This window comes from Diplotaxodon limnothrissa, linkage group LG4, assembly GCF_057381915.1.
Source record: "Diplotaxodon limnothrissa isolate DT_005_m linkage group LG4, D_limnothrissa_male_GT1.1, whole genome shotgun sequence".
NCBI classification, from domain to species: domain Eukaryota; kingdom Metazoa; phylum Chordata; class Actinopteri; order Cichliformes; family Cichlidae; genus Diplotaxodon; species Diplotaxodon limnothrissa.
The window spans coordinates 27,578,146-27,604,013 of NC_140599.1; the positions used below are offsets into that span (position 1 = coordinate 27,578,146).

A 25,868-nucleotide genomic window follows, 5' to 3' on the forward strand; every position below is an offset into this window, starting at 1 on the left:
ACTACCTGCATGTACACTGACTCATAATGGTTCAGCACTCGTGTCATCCCTTTCACTGCACAGCCTCCTACTCCTCCTGTTTTCCTGTGTCCCTCTAAGCTGTCAGTGAAACTCCTTGTCATGGTCAGAAGGAACCCCATTGTGCTGTTGTTTTTCAGGCAGACTGCCTACAGTTTTTTTCCTCTTGTTTCAAGCTCTAGTGAACATGTTAAAATTCTGGGCAACGCTTGCAACATCCCACTGAGGCTCTTCAGCAGGTCCCTGCAGAAACCGGCGGGTTTATGCCCACCGAGGTCTTTCATGCAAAAAACAGCAGAACACCTTCTGCCACTTGTAACTTCTAAACTTGGTAGATGTTGACATTTTTCTTCCTCAGTGCTCACGACAAGCTCCCAAACAACCCCCCTAGTCTTCCTAAAGAGATTTGCCTCCCTTTTAGCTTTGATTTCTTTTACCTCATCTGTTTGTAAAATAGTAACACAACAGAATAAGGACGGTAGACAAACACAGCTGTGTCTCAAAAGTGGACAGACATAATAATCTATAAAATTTTACTTAAAAGAAAGGAACAATTTTCAGGCAATTCCTGGGAGTTCATGTTTTTGTTTTAAGGATAGTCGAAAAGGTAAACTCTGAGTCTTTGGGTAGATAGTGATGATCACAGGGTTTGACAGACTTTCATACCAGAAATTAAAAGATGCTGGACAATTTTTATAGCATACTTTAATTGTCATTTCATAATGAAAAGAATCAGTTTTTGATTTTTGTGTGAAAAACCTCTTCTTTTTGCACGCTCAAATCATTGAGTGCAGTCGTAACTCAGCCAGAAACCACAGACAATTTTCAGATCTGGTGTATTCCTTTCATCCTATCCTGCCGTCTGTCTAAATGGCAGTAGCTTTCCATAGCTGGCAGTGGTTGTTCTTGGCAAGTGCCTATTGTTGTAGCAGTCTACACGAAGCTGATATCAGTCCCCAGGGCAGAGACCCTGAAATTAGCAGATAGGAATGAGACACACGGAGTGGGTAGAAACAAGAAAAGGACACTGATAGAAGCATCATGTTCCCATGACAGGATTCAGCCTCCTCCCACGCTGGTAGACGTCTGTTTGATGAGGAAAAACTAAATCTGAGCTGGCATCCAGCAGACATTTTAAAGCATTTTTGACCACCCTTGTCTACTAAACATCGATTTATTGGCTTTGAAAAGATAAACCTACAAGAGAACTAGAGCAGGGCAATTGCATAACTGCCCCCTCCATTAAAGGCTTACAATCAACCAGCTGAGCTGGAAACCATGTGTTTATGAGGGGCTGTGGTTCCAGATCCTTGCAGAAGTGTGTATTATGTTTTTAGTTTTTCTGTGTTTGGCTGACCAGTTGGAGAAGCTGGAGCAGTTGTTTAGCCAGGGGAATGAGGCAGAAGAGGGGTAGTTTTAAAATGGGTGCATCCCTGGGGAAAGTAGATGTGGAAAGATGGTGGTCTGTGCACAAAGGTTCAAATCTCCTCTATGGAATCAGCTGGGACCAGCCCTTTCTTCTTTCCACTGCTCAGCTTTAGAAACACCTCACCCTCTTCTCGTTTCCCCACACAAATCTAAAAGCAGGAAACAGAAAATAAGATGCTTTGTTTTCTAAGAGGAAACTAGAATAAAAGATTATTTTTACCAATATAAAAACTGTTTTTAAAAGAACAAATAATAACAGACCTTAAAAAAATCTGAAAGTTATTGTGTAAACTGCCTACAGGTTTTTTACTTGTGACTAAGCACTATGAATTTTCTCTTTGTGTGTATATGAATAAAAATCAGTGGATGAAAACTGATTGAATGTGACCCTGAAGGTCAAAAAACAATGTGGGTTTTCTTTCTAACGGTCTATACAATCTGGAAATGATGAGCCTTATTCATAGCAAAGACAAACAGACATAGATAATGCTGGTGCCAATCCTTTGATCGCTCTCTAACCAGGATGCACCCCACTTCTCACACAGCGTGTACTGGATTTGGCTTCAGTCCCTTGAAACCCTTCACAGGACAGGTTTCATGAATTGAGAATTGGAATCCTATCATCAGTGTATGCTGGGTTGCCATAATAGCCTTTTGATGGTTACAATGAAAAAACGGTGAAGCTATCAACAAAAATAAATTAAGTCTCAAACCAGTATTCCACCATTAGTATACCTGGGATTCCCTCACAGCCATGTGTCCTCTCTCTCGGTTGCCGGGATTGCCCTGAATAACCCGCCACACTCTCTCTCCGGGTCGGACCCTTTGCACAAAGTTGGCAGGGAAAAAACCAACTTTGTCCCCACATTTACCCTGAGGAATGAACCAAAACAGTTCAGTCAGCATTTAAACTGTATCTGGATGCCAAGATAGCTGTCACAGATTCTTTAGATCTAGTTAATGAGATTGCGCAATGATAGCCTGATCTGCGCTTACTGGCCCACCAGACTGCACTCAACCCAAATTGTTAGCTGACAATCCAACTTGATTGTTTTTCTGATGGAAAATCTGGAGTTTTACTGCTCCACTGTTGTCAAGTTCAATCTTAAAAGAGGATTGTTGGAAATCTCTATATCAGGGGTCTCGAACTCCAGGCCTCAAGAGCCGGTGTCCTGCAGGTTTTAGATGTGTCCTTGATCCAACACAGCTAATTTAAATGGCTAAATTAGCTCCTCAACATGTCTTGAAGTTCTCCAGAGGCTGGTAATGAACTAATCATTTGATTCAGGTGTGGTGACCCAGGGTGAGATCTAAAACCTGCAGGACACCGGCTCTCGAGGACTAACGTTCCCTACCCCTGCTCTATATAATAAACTGCCTGGCCAAAAACCCCCAAAGTCTAATGCTCTAATATGTCATTGAACCACATTTAGCTTTAGCTTTGATCAGAATTAGAATCACTTTGTAAAAAACAAGGAATCTGTGATAGTGTCGTGCAAAAAACCCAAAAACAAACAGTAATGCAGATATAGAATGTATGATATTTACAGTACATATAATTATACGTCTCTATATAAATATTAAAAATAAATACACAGACTACCCACAGATATAGAAATGACAGCACGTATTCGCTCTGGCATCATTTTAATAAAGCCATGCAGTGTCACAATATCTATTTCCATCCAGAACGGTGTATTGATGACGGGAGAGTTGGATTTCTGTCTAAAGTATTCTCCAGAACATCCCAAAGATGCTCCGTGGGGTTAAAGTCTGGTCTCTTTGGTGACCAATCCATGTGTGAAAATCCATGCGTTTTCACACTTGGAATCCCATGAATCCTGGCATTATAATCTTGGATTAGGCCCATGTAGTTCATCACATGGAAAAATCCATTGAAATACCTGCTCGTTCAGTATATTCAGGGAGTCAGCTGACCTTCTGGACACTTAAAACTGCTGTACCTAGACCTGACCAACTGAAGCAACCCTAGCTATTAATGCTGACCTAACAGGCTTGTCTGGTAGACACTATACATGATGGATGCATCACTACATCCACCTCTCTTATTACCTTGATGCACCCATCAGTCTGGAACAGGGTCAACCTGAAGTCAAACCACATGACCCTTTTCCATTGCTGAACTCAATCTTTTTATTCTCTAGCAAATTGAAGCCTTTTTTTTCCTGATTAGCTCTGGTAAGTGGTTTTCCTAGGGCTGCTATTTAGTGCCAATCCCTTGAATTCTCTTCGTATTATGCATGTGGAATTGCAATTACTTTTGCTATTAAATATAGCCATGAGATGTACTGTTAAACTTTATTTGAGTTCACCAAACGTCAAAGTGACCTCTGACCACGATCGTTCAAGGTTTTTTTCCAACCACATCTCTTCCTTAGATGATAGTTGGTTTTAATAATGCATTGGACAGTTCTCAGCCCACTTTTAGTAGTTTCAGCAATATCCTTAGTTGTTTTTTTTGTCTTCTTGAAACAAAGTAACATCTTTGTTGCCAAAAAAACTGTTGCCAAAAACACATTATTCACTGCAGTAACTATCCAGTAGAAGGCAGACAGTATATTGTTAAAGCCTGTTTAAAGTCCCCCAAAATGAGTAATTTGGCACCAAATATTCATTCATACTAGTTTTAAACAGTTTTTCAGTGAAGACTGACTGATAAGAACTGAACACTTTTATATCTACCGCTTCCATCTCATAACAGCAAAGCCCAAATGAACTTTTAGTTATTTAGTAGTATAATTGAGCAGGCACCTTTATTGTTATACCATCATAAACAGAAATGAGAGAAACAACACTTTCTAAATTAAAATTCTGCCTCATGTAGTGGCAAATCATCCCATTTTTGCTGTTTGTATAAGAAGGATGAAACATTTGTTTTCCAGGTGCGCACACATAAACAACAGATTTCATCCCTTTCTTGCCAGTGATAACTGGGTATACCTCATTATGCAGCAATGTTTCACAGTTTAACACCCTCTGCCTCAGGTGTTGATGTGTTTATTGAAGTGATTCACAAACTATACATTAGTAATGAACAGATGATTCACAGATTATACATAATTTAAAGGTTTCTTGGAATGAATATGTTGATGTGCTGCTCCGCTTTGGGTTACGTAAGTTCAAGCGAAAACTATGCTCACAGAGTGTACGCTAAATCTGCACTCTGGATGCGTTTTCCTTCTTCGTGAACTGAAACACACGGGCGCACACACAAATGCACATTTATTTCCATTGGGAGTTAGTGAAGCTCATTACAGACTCAATAAGGGCCTCTACGCGACTGCAACAGTAGCCAAGTTCATTATGTTAAACTCTTTTGGTAATTTTCAGAGGAAATTATGTTCTATTTTTGTCTGTGGCTCCTTACATGTTTGCGACAGGCAAAAATGGAGCAGGTGTTTTGCATTAAAAGCTTGGTTTAAAGACCTAATTTAACACATGCGCAGTATGAATGCATGTGCACACACATAAACACACACACACTTCTGAGAACTTGGGGAAAATAAAACACAGCACACACCAACATCACCAGGTATGCACCAACTAGCACACACAGATGTTTGCAAATGATTTATTACCCACCTTCCACCACTCCTCATTAGAGTCGTCAGTGACCTGCACCCGATCACCAGGACTAAAAGAGATAAGACAAGAGAGAAGATGGGAAAAAAGGGCATGAGAAGGGAGGTAATTGGGGTGGAGAGGAAAAAGAGACAGGGAGACAATAGAGGGAAACATGATGGGAAAGGCAACGGAGTAGGGGGGAAGAAAGGAGAGCTGATTGCAAGCACAAAATATTACAGTTATCTAACTGCCACAGAAAGCTGTAGTGTACCCGTGGTAGCAACATTGTGGAGGTTAAAATTTGGGTGAGTCTTTGTGTCTCGCTGTAGAGGTGACAGAACAGCTGAAAACAAAGTCATGAGGTCTACATGAAATATAACTCTATAGTGTCTGCTGCAGCAATGAAGGCTAGGCCCGATCTGCAGCCAGCCTGGCCTGCATACTAATGATGCTACCAATTTTTGATGAGACTTCTCTACACATACACAGTATGCCCACTGTCCTAGATATACAGGGAGAAGCTGTCCCAATTGCATTTCGGTGCATTCTGTCTCCCGGATGTCTGCATTCACAGCTGCCCTATATGATCATGGTACACACACACACACACACACACACACACACACACACACACACACACACACACACACACACACACACACACACACACACACACACACACACACACACACACTACCATGTGAGTCATATTTCTTAGGTGACTGGTACAATTCTGCTCATGCAGCGTCTCAAAGGAGCGCAGTTAAATATTTAAATGCATCTTTTATAAAGGTTTTCGCGCCCTATATTGTCTATCTAACTAAGCATTTATATCTATATTGTATATTTCTAACAGCAGAATTAGACAACTTTAGCAGTTTCCTGGTAGTAATAGATAGTGGATAGTGGTTCTAACTTAACAATGCTAGTATTTTTATACCTTTACTGTTGCTATTTCAATTTTTAAATACTATATTTTACATGTACAATATTTCCTGACAATATGGAGGGCATCAGAAAGAGCAGATAGGTTTCTTTGTAAAAATCCTCACAATGCCTAGTGGTGAGATTAGCTGCTATTCAGTCTCAAAGAAATCTATGAAAAAAGCTACTCAGAGATGAAACGCAAGCCACTACATATGTATTATCATTGTAATAAGTACAAATGTTATCTAAATTCCATCCATTTCTGTCCATCTTTTCATTTTCTTTCAACCTCTCCCTTGAGAAGATGCCACAGCGGGTCATCTGCCTCCATCTCTCCATCACTACAACCATAAACCTTCTCTTTAGTCTTCCTCTTTCCCTCGTGCCTGACAGCTCCATATTCAAAATCCTTGGTCCAATATAACCAATATGCTGTTTTTCTTCTCTGTTCAAACCCTCTCAACCTTGTCTCCAAACTGCTCAACCTGAGCGTTCCCTCTGATATACTCTGATAATTTTCCCTCCATTCAGTCCAAACAAAAATGTTATCTTCAACTTTGCCACCTACAGCTTTTTTTTCTCTCTCTCAAAACTATACATCACAACAGGTTCACTCTTGCTGCTATCTGTCTGTCACAAATCCCTCCTGACACTTGTCTACACCCACTCCCGCTTCTTGAACTCTCTTTTTCACCTCTCTTGTCCACTGTCCATGACTTTGGATGGTTAACTCTAGGTATTTAAACTCATCCACCTTCACTACTTCCCTCTAATTCACACAGATATTCTGTCTTCCTTATCTCCGGATCATACCTCTACCTCTCTACCTCTGTCTTTCTCCTCCTCCCTACTCTTACTACAGATCACAATGTCATCTGTAAACATCATAATCCGTGGAGACTACTGTCTGACCTCATCTGTCTTAACCACTTATCCTAAAATGGTTGAAACCAGCTGGGGTGGAGCACATCCTGGCTGAAAGTGGGAAAGTGGCGGGGTACATCATGGACAGGTTGTCAGTCCTTACAAATCAAATCCAAATAAATGTAAATCCCCCCAAACCCACTCATTCTCATGTAAGCTGTGTGTTTGTGAGCCATTATAGTCAAACCACCTATACTCATCATCACTACAAATATAATACACACTGATTAGATAACTGAGATTCTGCCCACATAAAAATTATCTTTTTTTTAGGTGATTAAACTATCAAATTTCTGATAATAATTTTTGCAGAATTCATATCCATGTACTGGTTTGTTAAAATCGACCTGTCTGGAATATGGTACATGTTTTGACTTCTGCCATCCACAATGGTCTGATCTTACTTTCTTGTATTTGGGCTTTAACTTTGACAACAGCGCTCTGCTTTCTCCATCTGTTTTCTCTCTTTCTCTCTCTGATAATCTTCCGCTCTATGCCATTTCCTCTCATGCATGTCCTCCCTTTCATCTCTCAGTTGTTCAGTGTCTTTATCCCCTTCCCTGCTGGGAACACAGCTCAGTCACTAGTTCTGCGTGGGGACAGTGATGGGCTTTGAGTTTATAATTAGTCGTCCTTAAGGGCGCCCTGGCACCGTCCTTTGCAGATGGTGGGGACATTTTCATCCTGCAGGAACAACAGCCGGGGCAAAACACGAACAAAAACCGACCATATTTGCACACGCAATGCTAAAAAAAAGCAATTGCACACAAGCACTCCTGGACATGCACACGCATATAGCTATAAAAATCCTTGCACATAGTCAGGTTGTTTTGCTTTTACTCACTGTAGTTCCAGGTCATTTGGTTCCTGAGGCAGAAACTTGTAGAGCGCTACATAGGTGTGGATAGAGTGGACTTCAATGCGCTTGGGCACCTGGTTACAGGGAGATGCAGGAAGGGGAGGCAGTGAGACAGAAATACACGCTTGAGGAATAGAGCAACAAGGGATGAAAGTATGTACAGGTGGATTAAACAAAGCGGTACCTTCTCCTCTGCAGTCTGAGTTTGTTCGCTGCTCTCGTCTACCTCCTTTTCGATCTCTGGCTCGGGGATAGGATCATCTGGAATCAGCGAGAAAATGTCTTAAAAGTCGCTAATCACACACATAAGCACTCGTTTTATTGTTTTTGTTTTTTTACAAGCAGCCACAGTAATTCTCTCTCACGCACAGAAAGTTATGCGCGACACAACATCTGCATAGACACACATAGGCAAGGGCATGCAGCGCATGTGCATATCCACATACATCAAGGCACAGACACAGAGACGTCTTTACCCCCTGTCTCCTGAGTTAATTCTTCCTCCATGCTGGACTGTCTCTGTTGCCTCTCCTCTCCTCCCTCACCCTCAAATAAGGACATAGAGAGGAAGCAATAAAATATCAGCACCAGGAGGCCAGAGAGGATGCATTTGATAGTGGGTGACCTTGTTGTCAGTCAGTATGCTGGAAGTTCATGTATTCAACAGGTTTCAGAGATACCTGCGGTTCACAAAATGTGAACATTTTACATTTTAGCAAGCATGCACATTCTTTTCAGTGGAGAAGTTAGATGAGAAGCTTTCTATCAGTCTCAAATGTGTATAAACAGACAACATTTTGCAACATTTTGGTGAGGCGAGGTGTTTGGTCCAATGTTGAGCAGCAGTAAACATCTCTTGGCTGTTGCTTCATATTTGCTGCTTATAAGCTGTACACAGATCAGTCTCAAATATTTGTAGCTGAACTGTTACTTTCCGATATCGCAACATTTATTCAGGGTTTACAAGTTTGATTTAGATGGCTTGCAGCTGTTTTTCAGAGGATTCGGAGAGCTTTTTGAATTAGTCTCCATGTTTATATTATGACTAAAAAAGGTAGCTAAGAAGACAAGAATATTGTTATGTTAAAGATTTTCTTCCAATTTAATGGCTGTTCTGATAATACCTAATAAATCTGAATCTAAAGCATTCTTAAATGTATTAACTCTTAATAATTCAATAAAAAAAAACCATATGCACCCTTTACAAAATATGGCTTAACAAGGGAATGTCACTGTCAGTTCTCTTAATATAATAAGTAAGTTAGCTAACGGACCAGTGTTGTTTATTGTGTCAAACACACGGGACTGAACTGTCCTCTACCCCCACCCACAGGCCTATGATGTCATACCAAGCTGCGCGTTGGTGATTCTGACAAACTGCCAAAACTGGAGCGACTCATCTGTGCCAAGGACGTCCCGTAGCGCAAGGCGGCATACACAGGGTCTACTCGCATCCGCGGTGCCTCTGAAACCACACACAGACACGTAAATTATTCACTAAAAGACTTTGGACACACTACAATCAGGGCTACACGCTGAGATTACACTGTACATCATGACTATTGTGCCTGTGCCAATCTGGAGGAACCAAGGGGTTTAAATATAACTGCTGTAACACAGTCAGTCCTGAACCAAAGTGGCCTACTTTAGATCTGCGAGGACAGCAGCCAAAAATTCAAAAGAAAATGAAGACATTCCAATGAATTAACATGCTTTGATTTATTTAACTTAGTGGCAAGAGATGTGTCTTAGTTTAATAGCTTTAACAGATGTGAAACTGTAGAAAGAGTAGAAAGGGAATAAGAGACGAAATGTAAAATATGGAAATCTTCTGAAAGTCTTCGCTGCTGCATTTCATGTAGACAGCAGTGCTTGGGTGCTATCACACTATTTCTGAAGTTGGGAATTAGATTTTTCAGCTCTTTCCCCATCCAGCTCAACAGAAGGAGGGTAGAGGGATTTTGCTGCAGGGCCAGATGTGTCTCAGTGTGCGTGTGCCTGTGCAGGATGGAGTTGAAATCACCTGTAGTTTCATACCAAAGTCATTTCTTCTGTATACAGAAGAAATTGTGCAGCAATGTGTTATTTAGTATGATTAAGTCAGGTATTTAGAGTCGATAAAGCTCATTACACTGACTGAAGAAGGTATTTCTGCAGAGAGAAGTTAATTGCAGATGAGTAAATGATGGGATGGGAAGCCAAGCTTAGAGACTCTACACTCCACTGCTCCATATAAATAATTATTTTTTTTAGATCCTTAAGGTTTCTTTTGAGACTGGAAGGAGAGTTTTTATGTAAAGTAGCTTCAGGTCTGTTTTTATTATAATGTTGTTAATTATCAGTTAACTGATAACATTCTGACCCGAGAATATCATCAGTATCAGGTTCTCTTTGGCAGATTTAACCTTAACATTTAAACAGAGAAATCCTTTTCACATTCATCACATATGAATCATCACTGCAAGACTGCAACGTAGACCGTTAAGTTCCCGCAACTAGCAGACTCATAAATGAGGTTTAATATGAGAACAGTAAATTGTGGCCAGGAGGTACTTGATGGGAAATTAAGTACCTCCTGTTGTCTGATATGAATGTGTGTAAACATTTTACCAAGCCTTTTGTTAGCATAATTATGAGCACACTGTGTAATGTGTGATTGTGAGCTTGGCAGGTTGCACTCTCAGCTGGCCCTGGCAAAGTCCCAGGCATCATGGTGCTGAGCTCGAGGTGATGATGGAGTTGTAGGTTCATTGTACCCTGACTCATGAGTACTACAAGCAAGTGACAGCATGGGGCGCCGACCCTGATGTGAGTCATGCATTACGGCAGATGACTGTGTCACGTTCAAAGGTGTTCTTCCAAAGGTATGACAAAGAAAAATGAAGCTGCATTTCAGCGGTGACCATAAAAGGAAGAACAAATTTAAGCACTTTGGTCCAGTGGTTGTAAAAGCAACTCGTACCACTATGATTTGGCCTTGAGCAGACAAACACTGACCTGAAAACTGATTAAAAATATAATTTTCTTTGAAATTTATTCCCAGCATTTGCTGAATGAAATAAGGTGGATGTTTGTGAATTTGGGGTTACCATCAATCAAAAAAGTGGGCAGCATTTCAATGTTTATGAATTTTTAAACATGCAACTGTGGTGCCTATCTAATAAATTAATCCTCTTCACCAGTCCAAGGATATACAGCACAACTCATAAACAGAGATATAAAAACATAAACATTAGAACTTATAAATATTTATTCACATACTTTCAGCGTAGAGACGGTCCATCACCTCCAAGTGAAACTGAATTTGTCTCCTTCTCTTTATCTTTTTCCACTTCACATTCGTCCGTTGCCAGGTGAGGTGAAGACATTTCTGTTTTTTATTACATTACAAGCAAAAGTGCAAAAAAAAAAAAATAGAAAAATCGAAAAGTAAAACCCAAAAGGCTGGACAAGAGCAACGTCACGAAACAAAAGCACAGGGACACAAGCAAACCCAACCAGCGGATTCACTCATACAACCACATGCACACTCGGACTGCGCTCACCTTGGCTTGGCTGAACTTCCTTGACGACAGCCAACTGGTCATTGACGAGCATTGGCGAGCTGAAGTTTCGCTTGAATGCTCCCGACTAATGGAGGGGAGAACAGAGCACAAGGGATTTTATAAGCTGCCATAACTTCTTGTTTATAGACTCAACACATAGCTCAACATATATCTCTTTGTAGTGCTATTTGAGCATTCATACAGAACACGTACAAAATGTAAGTGAAACAATTAACTGGGCTCACTTGCTCCAGGAAAGAACAAAATAAGCAAAGCCACGTATGAGCTCTCTCTGCTGCTAATCATGAACAATAAATTCACTCAACCACTACTTGTGGCCGCATGACTTAGACACAGACACGGACATGTGATTCTCCGTGTGTATGTGTCAGCACGACTGCAATTTCACACCGAATTAAGCACAGTGAGAGTTTCAGCTGAGATATCGGTTTGTCTTTGCCTTGACTTGCAAATGAGCCACTCACTTTGTCATATTATGTTGAAGAGAGAAACACTCAGCGGATCAAAGGCAATAAGTGGCTACCTTTGTTCTCCACAAACACACCCAGATTGTGCTCTGATGATATTTTAGCTTTCGCTGCCCTCATCATTACCCTACCTTTCCCCCTCTCTGTTTGTGCACTGCTGTCAAACTGCACTGAGCTCTCTTCAGTACAGCGCTCTTAAAATTTTCCAAGTGGCTCTCAGAAGGTCTCGCCTCCTGCTGCATGCTAATGTCCTCTGCTTTACACTAGAGGATAAACACAAAAGCTGTGTCTGAAATCACTCCCAATTTTCTGCCTAGTGAATCATACTCACCTTCTACCATTGTCCTTCAAACAGTCATAATATGACATTTTTCATGATAACAAAAAAAAAATCCACATTGTAACATCTAACCGTTACGCCGCAAGTGTGCGAAATACTCTTTATGTAAGCAGTAGTAAAGAAAATTAAACATTGCTAATGATGGCCCTAAAAGGATGGTGCAATGATTAATTGTTTTATTTCAGTAGCATCAGCACTTCACAGCTTCAAAACAGCACTTTTCCTTCTGCCATATGCATCTGTGTTTTTTCAGCAATTTAACTGAAACTGCACATATGGTGAGCAAAAATGACTGCCTGCAGGTCAAGAGTGTTTCAGTGTTTATACGTGTGAGTCTGTGTGTTGATGTAATAAATGTGTTTGATGTGATACAATACTGATTCATCTGTGGGGGTTTTTTTTTCTTTCCCATTAACGCTGTACCTAAAGCTATTCTATTAAAAAAATTAAATTGATTGCAGAGTGCACAGGGTTTTGTGGTCAGGTTTTCAATTCATGCTTGTAATCCAAAGTGTGTTGGTAATATGACAAAACAATGATTGGAGTTGTGAAACTGAACATCAGATAACAAATCAGAAAATAAAATGTCAACCTCTTAACAATTTCCACATTTAGTCACTTCTTTGTTGCAAATGTGCGAGCATGTTGCAACATGACTCGAAAAATAAGGCCTTCCCTAAATGTCTTCTATGTTAATGAGGTCCACAGCATGAACACCTTGCATATTTCCAGTTAACGGGACTCTTGTAGTCCTACGGATCACTCTAGCTTTGCACTCTCCTGCTTTGATTAAGAGCAATGAGGAGATGCAATAAACTGCATATATGGAGGTTGTTTCATTGCCCCTCTGGGCCTCTATGCAGGCCTGTGAAAAACTAAGTAGAGCCCATGATTCAGTTGCTTGTGGAACCACCTTAAGCAGCAATAACTTGAAGTAATTGTTTTCCGTATGACTCTATTAGTATCTCGCATCCATGTGGAGAATTTTGTCTCACTCTTCTTTACAGTGTTGCTTCAGTTCATTGAGGTTTGCGGGCATTTGTTTGCGCACAGCTTTCTTATGGTTCCCTTAAGGTCTGGGCTGTGAATGGGCCACTGCATGCTTTCATTCTTTTCTTTTTCAGCATTTCTGTTGTAGATTTGCTGCTGTGCTTGGGATCATTGGGATCATTGCTCTGTTGCGTGACCTAATTTCAGTCAGACAAGTGGCCTCACGTTTGACTCTGGAACACTGATATACGCGGCGCGAGTTCATGGTTGAGTCAATAACTGCAAGGTGCCCAGGTGGCTTCAATGGCTACAAAACAAGCTGTTCACCACCATGCTTGATAGTGGGTTTGTGCTGATATATCCAATATATCAAATATAAGCCACGCTGCCATGTTGATTTTAGAGAGAATAGGCTTTATTGTGGCAATCTTCCAAAGAAGCCATACTTGTTCAGTCTTTTTCTAATTATACTGTCATGGAGTTGAACATTTAATGTGCTAACTGAGGCCTGTAGAGTCTGAGATGTAGTGCTTGTTTGTTTGTTTTTTCGATTTTTAAAAATTTCTCTTGGAATGAATTTGCCGGATTTGCACTCATTGAAAAATTGCAGCTTTGTTTTAAACCCACCTGAATGTTCCAGACCAGCAAACTGCCAAGACTTCTTTTAAACCGCTTTATGGTGATTATCAGTTTATTAAGTACACTTAGTTTTCCACAGGACTACCCAGAGTCTCATGTCGGTGTGTCATTTGGCTGTATGTTAACACGTTTATTTCAATGAATCACTGAAATATTTGCTTTCTTGCCAAAAATGAACACGAGAAGTAATAAGTAGCCATTCTATTCTTGCAATCCAGACACAAACAAAGCCAATGCTACTTTTTTATGTTTCCTATTCATTTCACAGAAGAAGATGGTTTATCATAGCAATAGCCTGGCATGAAGTGCAATGGAAAAACATGAAAGCAACAATCACTTTCCACTGAAGAGTGCTAAATCAGGGAACAGAATCAGTTTAAAAGAGTTGAGCAGACCGAAGTGTGCAGTTAGTGACTATGCTGAGAGAAACTCTCAGTGCTATAAATGAGGGCAACATCAAACTCTTGGTGTGTGTATTTCGCACCTTCCCATGACACGGCTGCTGCGATAGTTCTGAGGTGCACCACAGGTGAGCAGCCATCTTGCACGTTTTACACCGTAGAGCTTGTTTGGAGTTTCCTGCAGAGTGGGATAAAGAAGAGAGAATGAAAGCAGGGGACACTGACATTGAAGCAGTCACAAAAAGAAAAAAAAATCAGCAGGCGACAGATGTGCACTCGGCAGAAAGTGCTAACAGAACAAAGTGGCCCTTACATCATATGTGCAGGTTTTTCTCTGTTCAGGTGGAGAATGAAATCAAACCCTGTCCCAGTTTTATCAGGCTGGCACTGCAACCAGAGCTCACACTAACAGCTTCATAATGAACAGCTCTTCTTGCAAAACAACTTAAAGAGATTGGAAAGCAGCTGGACATATTTTAATTATAATCGATTTGGCATTGAGTAATTTACGTTTGTATTTTTAAGTGTTTGAGAGCTAAAGTCTCCTGAGACTCCAGTTGTTTTCTTCCCATTTGTTATATGTTTAGAAATCCTCTTTTCATGTTTTAGGGATTAAGGAGTTGAGTCGTTATTATCCTAGAAAACAAAGATCACTGATTTCTGAATTTGTCACAGATGGGGATTATATCGACAGGTCTGTATTAGAGCAGAAACAACAATCAAATAAATTGGGTTGCTCAAGAAAAATAGTGGTTTTAGAGAGAGAGATAAAATTAGTTTAACAGCTTATGAGAAAGAGGCTACACTTTGTTTCGGGACTGCAGAGATAAATCTAGAGCGAAGTGATGCGTTGCATAAATAAACCCACTAAGGATGCAACAATAAATTTTCAAAAAACTGCACAGGAGCAAACACGGGGGAGCAGGTTGGAGACTGTAATCAGTCACAGTGACAGGAAGTAGATTTAGCAGAAATACTAGAAGCTAGTAGCACTTAGAGGTGAACAAAAGCGCACATCTGCGCTAGAGCTATAGCAAAGTCCAGATCTAATTGAATGACTTAAATCGAGGAGAGAAAAAAGAAGGAAGCAGTGAGGTGAGATTTAAAAACTTCACTTTTCTCAGGAAATCATTATTATTTTGTTTATTTGTACCACTTGAGGTAATTGAGCACCTTAAATATGCTCGTTTTCTGTCTGATATGGAGCTGTATGAGAAGACTGACACCACATTTGTAGTCTCTGTGCTTTCAAATCTGCAAGGGTCTGCATGGATTTAAGTGAAGTAAATTTAATGGTGAGTGGAAAGTTCCACAATTGTCCAGATGCACTTGCCCACTTGCCTACTTCCAACTAGATTTGGGAAAAAAAAAGAAGTAAGACCAATTACTTGTCCAAATTTTCTTGCTTGTTCATATGACCAACTCTCTCATCTTTACAGGAAATTTAAAATCACATAAGTGGTAATAAATCATAGGTCCTGAATAATAATTTTACACAAAATTCAAAGTTTTTCATCTAAACTCTTCAGTCTTTAGTTTTCATGAGTAAGTGTATCACCAAAGACCATGTCCAGTGAGAATATCAGGCACCTTACCTACTATCATGTGCTTGCAATGCTGGCAGTTGGTGGGCTTTCGAAAGATGTGGTCCTGGAAACAGTGGGTAATCTGGGGTCGGGGAGGCTTGGCGGGGAGTGATGGAGAAAGGCTGAGTGAGGGCGAGTGGGAGGAGATGGAGGGGTTGGGACTGCGAGATGGTGAAATTGATGGTGACCGGTCACCAACAAGTGGGGAGCCAGGCATCAGAGGGGGGGACGGAGGCGGCGGGTCCGTGATGAAATCCTGGGGCAGGCGGGCATCGCTGTTGGACCTTTGGAAGAAGTTCTCCACGCTCTTACTGCGCATCATGGTCTTGAAGGACAATGAGCGTTTTAGTCTCTGGAGCTGCACCCACGGACACACATCGACAGACATAGGGACAAAGATAATGCATTAAAAATAAACACGAGATAAGCAAGAAGCAATAACAAATGTCCAATGTGCCCTCAAGACAGCACAGACAATATCCCGGAATCCATAAACATCACACTCTGTTCAGATCAGTACACCTTAGGGAAAGAAGTTGACTCATGTAAAGCAATATCACCTCATAAGGAAACAACACATTAATAAAAGAGCTGCCTGTCCCCTTCAGCGAGATCGAATTCATATTTTTAAAGGGGTGCTTGTGCTTTTGGTTGAACAAGATAAGCTTTTTCTTATGTGTATAAATTGTACTGGCTTAGTGGTAGTGACAGAAGGACTCTTGTGATAAAACGAAACAAGAGTTTATTCAGCCCGATCATCTATCAACAACCCATCACCAGGGCCCTTAAAGTGAGCGCCGGCTCCACTAAAGAGGCCACACGGTTGCAGTGAGCACAAGTGGTTCAACTCACACACCAACAACATGTGTGAATACACACAGGTAAAGGGTTATTATGCAGCACCCAGACTTTTATTACAGAATAATGGTGCTTTATGTACAACGTGTAGTTTGGCATCATGAAAAAAGCAAGGACTACCCTGAAAAGAGCATTGTCTGGACTGTAAAAATAGCTGCTTTAAAGCCTGTACATATTGTATTATTAAGCATCAATATGCAGCAAGGTCCCCCTGTAGATCTGCAAGTTGCCTATGCCATCGAAGCTAATGGAAACCCATATCAGTACAGATCTTCTGAAGTTCTTTACAAAAGATAAAGAAAGTTGATTAGGAAGATTAGGAAAATGAGAAATAAGTGTGGCAATTCATATCTGCAAACATTCATGAAAAATGCATGCCAATGCAGTATAAGAGATAAAATCCAGATGCTTTAATATTATAACAAGCTTGAAAGTCAGTATGTGGTATGGTCCGAGCTCTCTTACACTAGTTTTCTTGTCATTTCTTTAAGTATTTTTCAGGAAATGTTTCTCTGGGCTTTTTTAAGGACGTTTGAAGCTCTTCTTTGGATGTTGGCTGCCTTTGGTTCCATTCTCACTCAAGATGATCCCACTCTGTTTCAGTAATGTTAATATCCAGGTTCTGGGGAGGCCAATCCATGACTAGTGGTGCTCCAATGTTTGTTTTTCTGTCCAAGTATAGTTTTACTGCATTGGCAGTGTGCATTGGATGCATCTCTCAGGTACTCTGTCAGGTCTTTGCTTTCTTCAGGACTTTGTGTTCATCTTCTGTAGAAAGCTTTCAGAACTGACATTTTTTCTTTTTTTCTTGTCATGCTTTCTCAGGTTTTTTTAAGGACAATCTACACAGGAAGCAGAAATATTTTAAATTTTGGCTAATCGCTGTTTGGAAATCACCTTGTTGTTAGAAAAATACAACTTTATGTTTGTCAAACTGTGTCATTTTTAGCATTTTTCATGGACTCAAATAAAGAAATGGAATAAAATTACACTTGTTTTGTGTTTTGTAATAGGCCGATAGTAACAAAGTGCCTAAAGATACAATTTAAAATTAGTTCATTGCTAAGTTGTCTGTTATGTCTAGACAACACTGGTTCATACCTTGAGTTTGTGCTTGAATGATTCATAGTTCAGTGTTAAATGGCTTAACAAGTAAAAAACACTCCTATGAAAATGGTCAGGTACTACCACTGGGCAAAAAATGAGTAAAAAAGCAGCCAGTGTCCCAAGACATGTTTGAAAGGCTGCCAGAAAGCATAGACAGGAAAATTACAGAGTTCAGTTCTTTATAGTGTGCTGTCAACACCATATGTGCTGGATGGTACCTCTCCTCACTAAGTTGGAGAAGTGTCTTTTATTTCCAAAAAGAATATCACATTTTGACTGGTCACACAAGAAGACAGGTTTCTTTTTTTGCCTCAGTATAGCTTAAATTCCCCAGAGATGGTTGCAGCATTCCTGGATCATATTTACAATTTATTCTTTGTATGGTAGAGTGTTAACTTGGATTTGTGGATTTCTCTGCCCACACAGCCTTTGCCTGAGTCATGAACCTCTGCCCATCTTTGCTTCTGAGAGACTCATCCTGGACGCTCCTTTTTATACCCAATCATTTTTCTGGCCGGTTACCAGCCTGGATGCTTTTGCAGGAACACTGTTACATTAGATGTAATAACCAAACCAGTTCTTTAAGTTCAGTGCATTTCAAAATCTTAAGAGTCAAATGATAAAACATCACATCAACAGGCATCACATCAGTTATCTACAGAATGCCTAACATTGATTGACTAGATAAATGAATGGTTCCTGACATTTGCCTCCAGCTCTATGTACGGTTGATGATGCTAGTTTCCCAGGGGACAGGCAGACATTTGTTACAATGACATGCGATGGAAGGGGTAACGCTGTGTGAGGGTGTGGTCACGTCGCAAGGAAAGAACGGATGAACACAGACAGACGAGGAGACAGATCATCAGCAGGCTACATACACTCTGCGCACATGCTCTGTCTGTCTGTGCTCATTCTGCTCAGCACCAAACATAATCACTTAACAGGGACATGTTGTTTACAGCTCTGTGAGTCTGGGAATAAGCTATGAAGACAGTTTGTCTATTTGACTGTGTGTCTGTGTGTGTGAGGAACACATCGATGCAGCGCAAAAGAAACAAAACTGTAGGAGTGTAACTGAATGTACATTTGCACACTCCATATGCTTCCTCTATTTGTGAAATTATTTCCCTTCATTAGATTACATTGATGAAGATTAGGTACGCTGTGGACTACTACAATTCATTATATCTCTGTTAGACATCTCTGAGCACCGAAGGGTGTTATTCTTATCTTTATTTTTTAGAACTTTGAAATAAAGTACGCCGCTTTGTAACCAACTGCTTCGTTAAATACATATAATCTGGGCAAGGACATTTTGCAGGATTTGCATTTCTTAGCTTCTGGTTGGGGATTTAGGGTTTCTTATTGTAAGCTGAATCGCTGCAAGTGTTCGTTCACCTATTTATGGCAGCTTCTTGACACACAAGTGTTGTTAGCTGCAGGAAATGTGCAGCATGTCTTCTATGATGCTTATAGATGCATGTTCACAGGCGGGTAGCCTGGATGCAGGCAATTAGTGCGTTGGATATGTCCATGTGTTTTCTGGGTTTCACTGAACTATGCACCACAGTGATCCTAATGCATAACTTAAAACTTTCAGTTTGGGAGATTCAGTTCAATTCAATTTTATTTATACAGCGCCAAATCACAACATCAGCTGCCTCAAGGCGCTTTATATTGTAAAGTAGACCCTCTAATAATACATAGAGGGGAAAAAACCCAACAATCATATCACCCTCTATGAGCAAGCACTTTGGTGACACTGGAAAGGAAAACCTCCCTTTTAACAGGAAGTAACCTCTGGCAGAACCAGGCTTAGGCAGAGGTAGCCATCTGCCCTGACCAGTTGGGGTGAGGGGAGGAAGACAAGACAAGAGACATGGTGTGGAAGAGAGCCAGAGATTAATAACAAGTAATGATTTATTGCAGAGAGGTCTAAAGCCAGAGATGCCTTTTGCTTTGTTGCGTGTGATCTTATTCTAGTCAGATTAAAAATGTTAAAAAAGTTGTCATGTAAGGATGAACAAGCATCTAATTTATGCTTACCAAATAAATAATGATTAACATCTAATGATCTGTTCTCGAATTGCATTAGTAATTCATTTTTTTTAATGAGGGGTAAAATAAATTTGGTGTTGAAGCAGGTACAGCAAAACCCACATGTTTGCAACCTGGTAATATTTTCTCAATAATGACTTACTAATGTAAGCAAAATGATTCATGAAACATTACGACTTATAAACTATATAATGGGGTGGAATATATTTTTAATGATGTTAACAGTACAAAGTTGTTTTGACTTCATATTTTATGTGCAGCATCACAGCCTTGAGCAGAGCTCTTTCAATCAGAGTGGCTGAGTGCTGGCATAACAGCTCCAGCTATAGAGCACATGTCTCAATTACAGCTAATCTAATCATCTGTCAGTGTGCGGGTCTGAAAAGCATTCCCGTTTTCTTCCATTTGAACATTATCTGAAAGAATAATCCTTCTGACTCAAGGCCGATGTGACATCAAGTATGATGTGGAGCTTCACTGCACATTCATGTGCACCACCGCACATGAGGTGAGATGCTGATATCGATGAGTCAGAAGCGATATATGCCACACTTTAGTCCCAGATTTATAGCTGATTATTTATTGATTATTCCTTTTATGAAAATCCCTGTGACCTGCAACGGGACCTGCCTCAGTCTTCTGTCACTTCTTCCCCAACTGCACTTCTCCAAGTAATACTCAACCCGTTTCAGCTTAAAAAGACGCATTTGGATCAAGTCTTGCCTGCTAATGTTCCTCCCTCAACGTTTTTTGTGACTCATACATGACTAATAATGTGATGCAAAATGCAAAATATTGCACAGATTTACACACATCTGCAGAGTCAGTCTTCTTTGAGCAGCTCCTATCTCACTGCTGCAAAGCAGACTGACGAGCTGTCTCAGCAGACCTGTAAAAGCCCACAATTTTCACATCTTCGATCCGTATTACAACAGACCTCTGCCTTTCTCACATGTTGCCAGCATAAATGTACAAAATCAATTCTCCACAGCGGAACAGCGAGGATTGACTAGTCATAATTCAATGATAAGACTTTTATGTCACTCGAATACCGCCATCAAAATTTAATGGGGCCAGTCTGAGATATTTATGGGATGCTCCAGTCTGCCCAGAGGTCAAGACTCAACAACAAAGCCTTTGTCCCACTGGGAATATGAGGATAATATAGGCACTCTGGAATTTGGTGAGATGGTCTGAGTGGGGCCTGCATCACATGTTTTCAGTGTTTAGAAATGTAACACCAGTAGGATTACTATAAGTCAAAACTCTATAGGTGTGCAAGGGTGTGTGTGTGTGTGGGGGGGGGGGGGGGGGGGGGGGGGGGTTTACTTATTCCCTTTCTTCCCCATCACTCCTGAAGTGTGCCAATTTTCTGCTCTGCCATCAGCAGTAGTAAAGAGAACGTGCTGCACGGATTGGAAAAAACAGTTACTGCAATTGATCCATGCCTTAAGTCAAAACCAGTATTCAAGTCTATATGACCTTAAATCAATATTTTAATTTGTCTACCCTTGAATTTCCACTTTAATCACTCCAGCTAGTTGCGCTATAAAAAACGAGGTACATTTCTTTTCTTTTTTTTTTGCAATGATGCACGTCATAGTGACTGACCTTGTTCTAAGTGAGGATATTTCAGCCTTAAGAAGGATAACCGAGTTATAACTGCGCTCTGAAAGACACAGTCTCCTGGCTCCCTCCAATTCTAGGTCATCAGCAGAATATGTCATTTCAGAGGAAACTGTCACCATCAAATACCAGGTACATGGATTTCAGCATATAATTATTTTCACTGTGTGGCTTCAACTCTTCTCCGACAGTTGTAACCGAACAAACGCGAAGATTTTACTAAAGTGAAACACAACAGCGGGAAAAAGAATCACATAGAATAAAAATATGAGCGAGCAGCTGTATTTATGATTACAAGGAGCACATGTGGAGCGGTTTTATGTCCCAACATTTCTCGGGTTGATCGAAATTTCTTATTATGCATGGAATCCTGGCAAATTCCTGCTCTCAGTGCATGAGAAAAGATGCATAATCACAGGCTGCCTCCTACGTTCTGCTACTATCACACATGCATGTACACACCGTCAATCATTTACACACACACACACACAATCACTTTCAAGGACTGTTTAACAGCAGAGATGATCTCTGTGGAATAGCAGTGTGGAGTATCTTTTGTGCTCCTGTAGGTTTCTAGTGTCCAGTATTTCAGCATCTCACACTTTTCCTTGTAGTGTCACATTAATAAACATCACAGCAGTGAAGGTGTTACACTGATTAAAGACGACCTTGGCCCACTTCAGCTTCCTGATTTGACTTACTTACCTGCTCACATCTATCTGATCTGTGTCATATCCCCTTCTGAAGAAAAAGCCAAAAGTGTGAGCGTCACTTTAAAGATGTTTGTACATCCGAAATATAGCGAAAACACCAGAAATCATGCACCTGCTAGATGATTAGGAAGAGTTCAACCTGAATGGCAGTAATGACTATGGCCTGTGTGAACATGAGCAGGTGCACATGATAAAACCTGCTTGCTTTATGACAAATGATGACTGCTGTATCCATCAAAAGTGATGCAGTGAAATGTTCTCTCCCATGCGATGCTGTCTTCGATGTCTTCGATGCTGTCTTCACAGCAACCACTCCTTTATCCTTAAATGAATTAAAAGAGATGTCGATAAAGACGGTGCTTTTTCTTAGAACCATCTACATTACAGAGGTGTTTATTACCACCTGGGGTAAAAACCCAAATCCATTTTCTTTTAGTCTGACCATGAAGTTTGCGGTTTGGGTGGTAATTTCAGTTAAATGTCTCAATAGTTTTTTTATGGATTGAAATTTGGCACAACTTAAATTTTTTCCATCAGGATAAATTGGTGACTAATAATGTAGTAGCACCATTAATAGAGCCTACTGCACTTCTGTTTAGTGCTGCTTCAGTACCACTGCTGAATTTAGTAAATAGTGCTTAACGTGCACACTTGCATCACCTTTTTGAGTGTACCAGTTTTTACACAACCACTAGCTAGACTGGAGGCTCTATTTCTTTCTTTCTTTTATTATTATTTTGGTTTTAAATACTGCTTTAATTACAATCCTGACGACTCTGATATTACAACTAACTGGTTGTAATTTAATCGAGACCAAGACTATTTAATCAAGACTATTTTAGTATAAGAACACATAATAGGCTACTATTTAAAACACACTTCCTGGTTGTCTGTTCCCAGTTGATGTTTTGGACAAAGTGAAAACAAGGTGATACAGCTCAGCCTTGTTAAACTGCCTTTTCCTGAATAGCCAAAAGAAAAAAAAAGTTTTTTGGACGTTTCAACGTAAAAAGAAAGCCATCCATTACAAAAAGATACATTTGAATGTAAGCTCTTTAAGATTAATTGTAACTTAGCTTTGAAACTGAGACAGTTCAGCTTCACTGTAGGGAAAGCCAGTCACCTTTCATCTCTCAGTCAGCTGCATATGTGTGTGTGTGTGTTGTGCGCTCACATCCATTTAAGAGGGTTTAATGAAGAATGCGAAGTGGACACACGGATGGATTGTGGGAGTTGTAATTACTCAGCAGGCAAGCTGACAAACAAGTATATCAACCAAAAACATGTTTACGCCTTTATATCTCTGCGCTCAGACATCATCCTGTGTGTTCATCCAGGAGAGAAGATGTTTACCTGTGCACCTCCATCACAGAAAAAGCTCCCAAAGCATCAACAGCCCAGAGAGATCAAACTGCTCTGCACAAAAAGAGCAACACTATAGGCTGATGACTGCTACTCGGGCATGTAATTGGCTCCACCACTCACATTTCTGCCAGGCTTGGCAATACACTACAGATTATTGTTGGGAGCTGGAGAGAGAGACTGCGCTTCCTCTTCTCATAATCTTCTGGCACTGTTTTCCTCTGTTCTTGATTTACGATATCCATCTTTGGTGGGATTTTGCTGCTGGTGGATTTTGGGGAGCATCTGTTACCTCTTTCGTTTCCTCCCTGTCATTGTTGTCTAATAAAAACCATCACGGACACATGACTATGTGTCTGATTAGATTCCTTCAAAAATGTCACCCTGTAGCTGTGTATTTTTATGTGAGGAACAGCCTCCAGAGCCAAGCTGACAAAAACTCTGCATTTTTACTTTGACACTTCAATGGCCAGGTATTTAATTCATTCGAAAGGATGAGTTCCTCTAGCATAAAGGTTGATGGTTAATTTTGAATCTATCCCACACCACAGAGAACTCAATAGATTGAAAGACCAAAGGCAGATGATCAAACTGATGGGGTTTTTTTTTTTATTATAGAGGGCTGTGACACGATGAAGCCAGAGCGAACCGGTGAATCATTTGAATACCAATCAGTCCAGCTTGGAACAGGCTCACACCCAGTTTTCACCAGTAGCAGCTGGTGAGAAGAGGAGAGCTGGAGTAGAACGCCTGGAGTAAGTGGTGTTAAAATTGCTTGTAACAACGTCAACTTGTATGCTTTCAAAGAGGACATCAAACATTTAGATGAAGCACAGAGGCAGTCTGAGGCTGGTGAAGTATGTGACTGTGCTGCACGGAGTGTCACTTTCCTCCAAACATGTCAGCAGCGTGCATGTGTTTGTGTGTGGGTGGCATAAAGAGTCATAGGGTAGATTTGACTTAGGGAAAGTTGTATCAAGCTGGTTGATCTTATGTGTCCTTCCATTAAGAAGCAGACATCGGGAAAGCTTCCACAGCTTGGAGGGCAGCCCCAAATCTTTGTTTATATAGCTGAGTGAACAAATTAAATGGATTCATAAAGACACTCTGAAAGGGCATTTGTATCTTAGACATGCACACTAGTAGCTGTGTATATGACAGACACAAAATTCACATAAGCAAATGCAGCGTCTTATTTATTGCAATATAAACTTGCTGCCAGCATAGAAGAAACAGCGTGAGTGCTGCAATGTCCGCAAAAAAACTGCAGCTCATCAAAAAAGAAGCAAATTAAAATAACAAATGGACAAAAGCATTAAACACTTCCATTATTACATGTTGGTTTTGCTGCCTAATAGTCATTAAAAACACACACTTGAACCCTTTTGTGTGCGCCTGCTTCTAATGGATTTTGACAGAAAGAGAGACACGGGGAGACAGTATGACATCACACCTTACGTGTGAGGTTACATCTATAGTGACGCAGTCGTGATGAATACTACTGCAATTGTGTTGTTATCAGTATTACATAAACGGTGGAGATGCAGGTGGAGAAAACCATCAAAGGAGAAGAATACACTTAAAATGAATAAAATAAGTCTTCTTATTAATAGTTCAGTGTGTGCATTTAACTACTCAGCAAAGTCACTCACTTATGTCTACTGATACTGTTCTTTTTCGATTCGTTAGGCACAAATACGTGTATGTTATGATCTGTATGGCATCTGAAAAAGAACCAAACTCCAAATTTAGGTACTTGCCTTGGAAGTCACTGGTTGGATGGGCATATTGCTTGGAGAGCGCTGGAGCTCCGAGTCGCACTCCATCTCATTGTTTTCGGTCATAATTGGTGTAGAAGTGGGAAGCGTCGTTCGAGACACAAACAGTAAAAGTTTTAACTCCTCAAATAGAGTCCAGTCGGTAGAAGATTTCCGGATTTAGCCATTTAAAAGACTGACAAAGTGTGACAGATCCACATCAGAGGGATTTGTGCGCGCCTCAGGGCCACCGACTCCACAAAACACGTTTCTGGGTTTATTATGATCTGTGAGAACAGGTTATAAATTCACCAGCTGTTAATATCTCATTTATGCCACGTGAGGATGGGTATTCAGGAAACGGCTGAACCTTGCGTGTGGGTAGTCTTTTGTGTCGCCCGCTGACGCGCACCGGAAAGCTCCAATGTGGCACAATTCCTCCGTCCTCCAGGTGCAAATACGGCTCAAATCAGCAAAAAATGTCGCTGTGTGAATATGAGAATGTCAGCGAAATAAAATCATATCCAAATCGTCATCAGCTTGTGTTCTGGAGGAACTCGCTAGGTGTAAATCCAAAGCGAACTGTGTCCTTCACCGCTGCACAGACTTAAATTTAAGCGCATTCTGAGGCACGCCTTTCCATGCGTCTGAGGC

At 40.6% G+C, this 25,868-nt stretch overlaps 1 protein-coding gene across 2 annotated transcripts; it reads right to left on the reverse strand.

Moving 5' to 3' along the window:
* Window positions 1-1,496: 1,496 nt before the first annotated feature.
* LOC146634053 (SH3 and cysteine-rich domain-containing protein 2-like) lies at window positions 1,497-25,301 on the reverse strand. Of its 2 annotated transcripts, none has more exons than XM_085352735.1 (11): window positions 25,218-25,301; window positions 15,740-16,088; window positions 14,228-14,322; window positions 11,287-11,371; window positions 9,091-9,206; window positions 8,218-8,287; window positions 7,926-8,002; window positions 7,727-7,815; window positions 5,050-5,101; window positions 2,182-2,319; window positions 1,497-1,595 (listed from the first exon to the last, which is right to left on the reverse strand). In XM_085352735.1, the coding sequence occupies exons 1-11, from the start codon at window positions 25,299-25,301 to the stop codon at window positions 1,497-1,499; spliced, it is 1,254 nt and encodes a 417-aa protein (XP_085208861.1). The 2 variants fall into 2 exon arrangements, with proteins under 2 accessions (XP_085208861.1, XP_085208862.1); XM_085352736.1 differs by having other exon boundaries at window positions 7,926-8,023; window positions 25,218-25,298.
* Between the last annotated feature and the right edge of the window lie 567 nt (window positions 25,302-25,868).

What these genes read in the sequence shown, in the direction of transcription:
- LOC146634053 (XM_085352736.1), bottom strand. Translation starts at nt 25,283, where the DNA reads ATGGAGTGCGACTCGGAGCTCCAGCGCTCTCCAAGCAATATGCCCATC. An exon ending in AATCACCAACGCGCAGCTTG is followed by an intron (nt 8,288 to 9,090) that starts GTATGACATCAT and finishes TCCTTATTTGAG; the next exon opens with GGTGAGGGAGGAGAGGAGAG. An exon ending in CTAATGAGGAGTGGTGGAAG is followed by an intron (nt 2,320 to 5,049) that starts GTGGGTAATAAA and finishes TTCATTCCTCAG; the next exon opens with GGTAAATGTGGGGACAAAGT.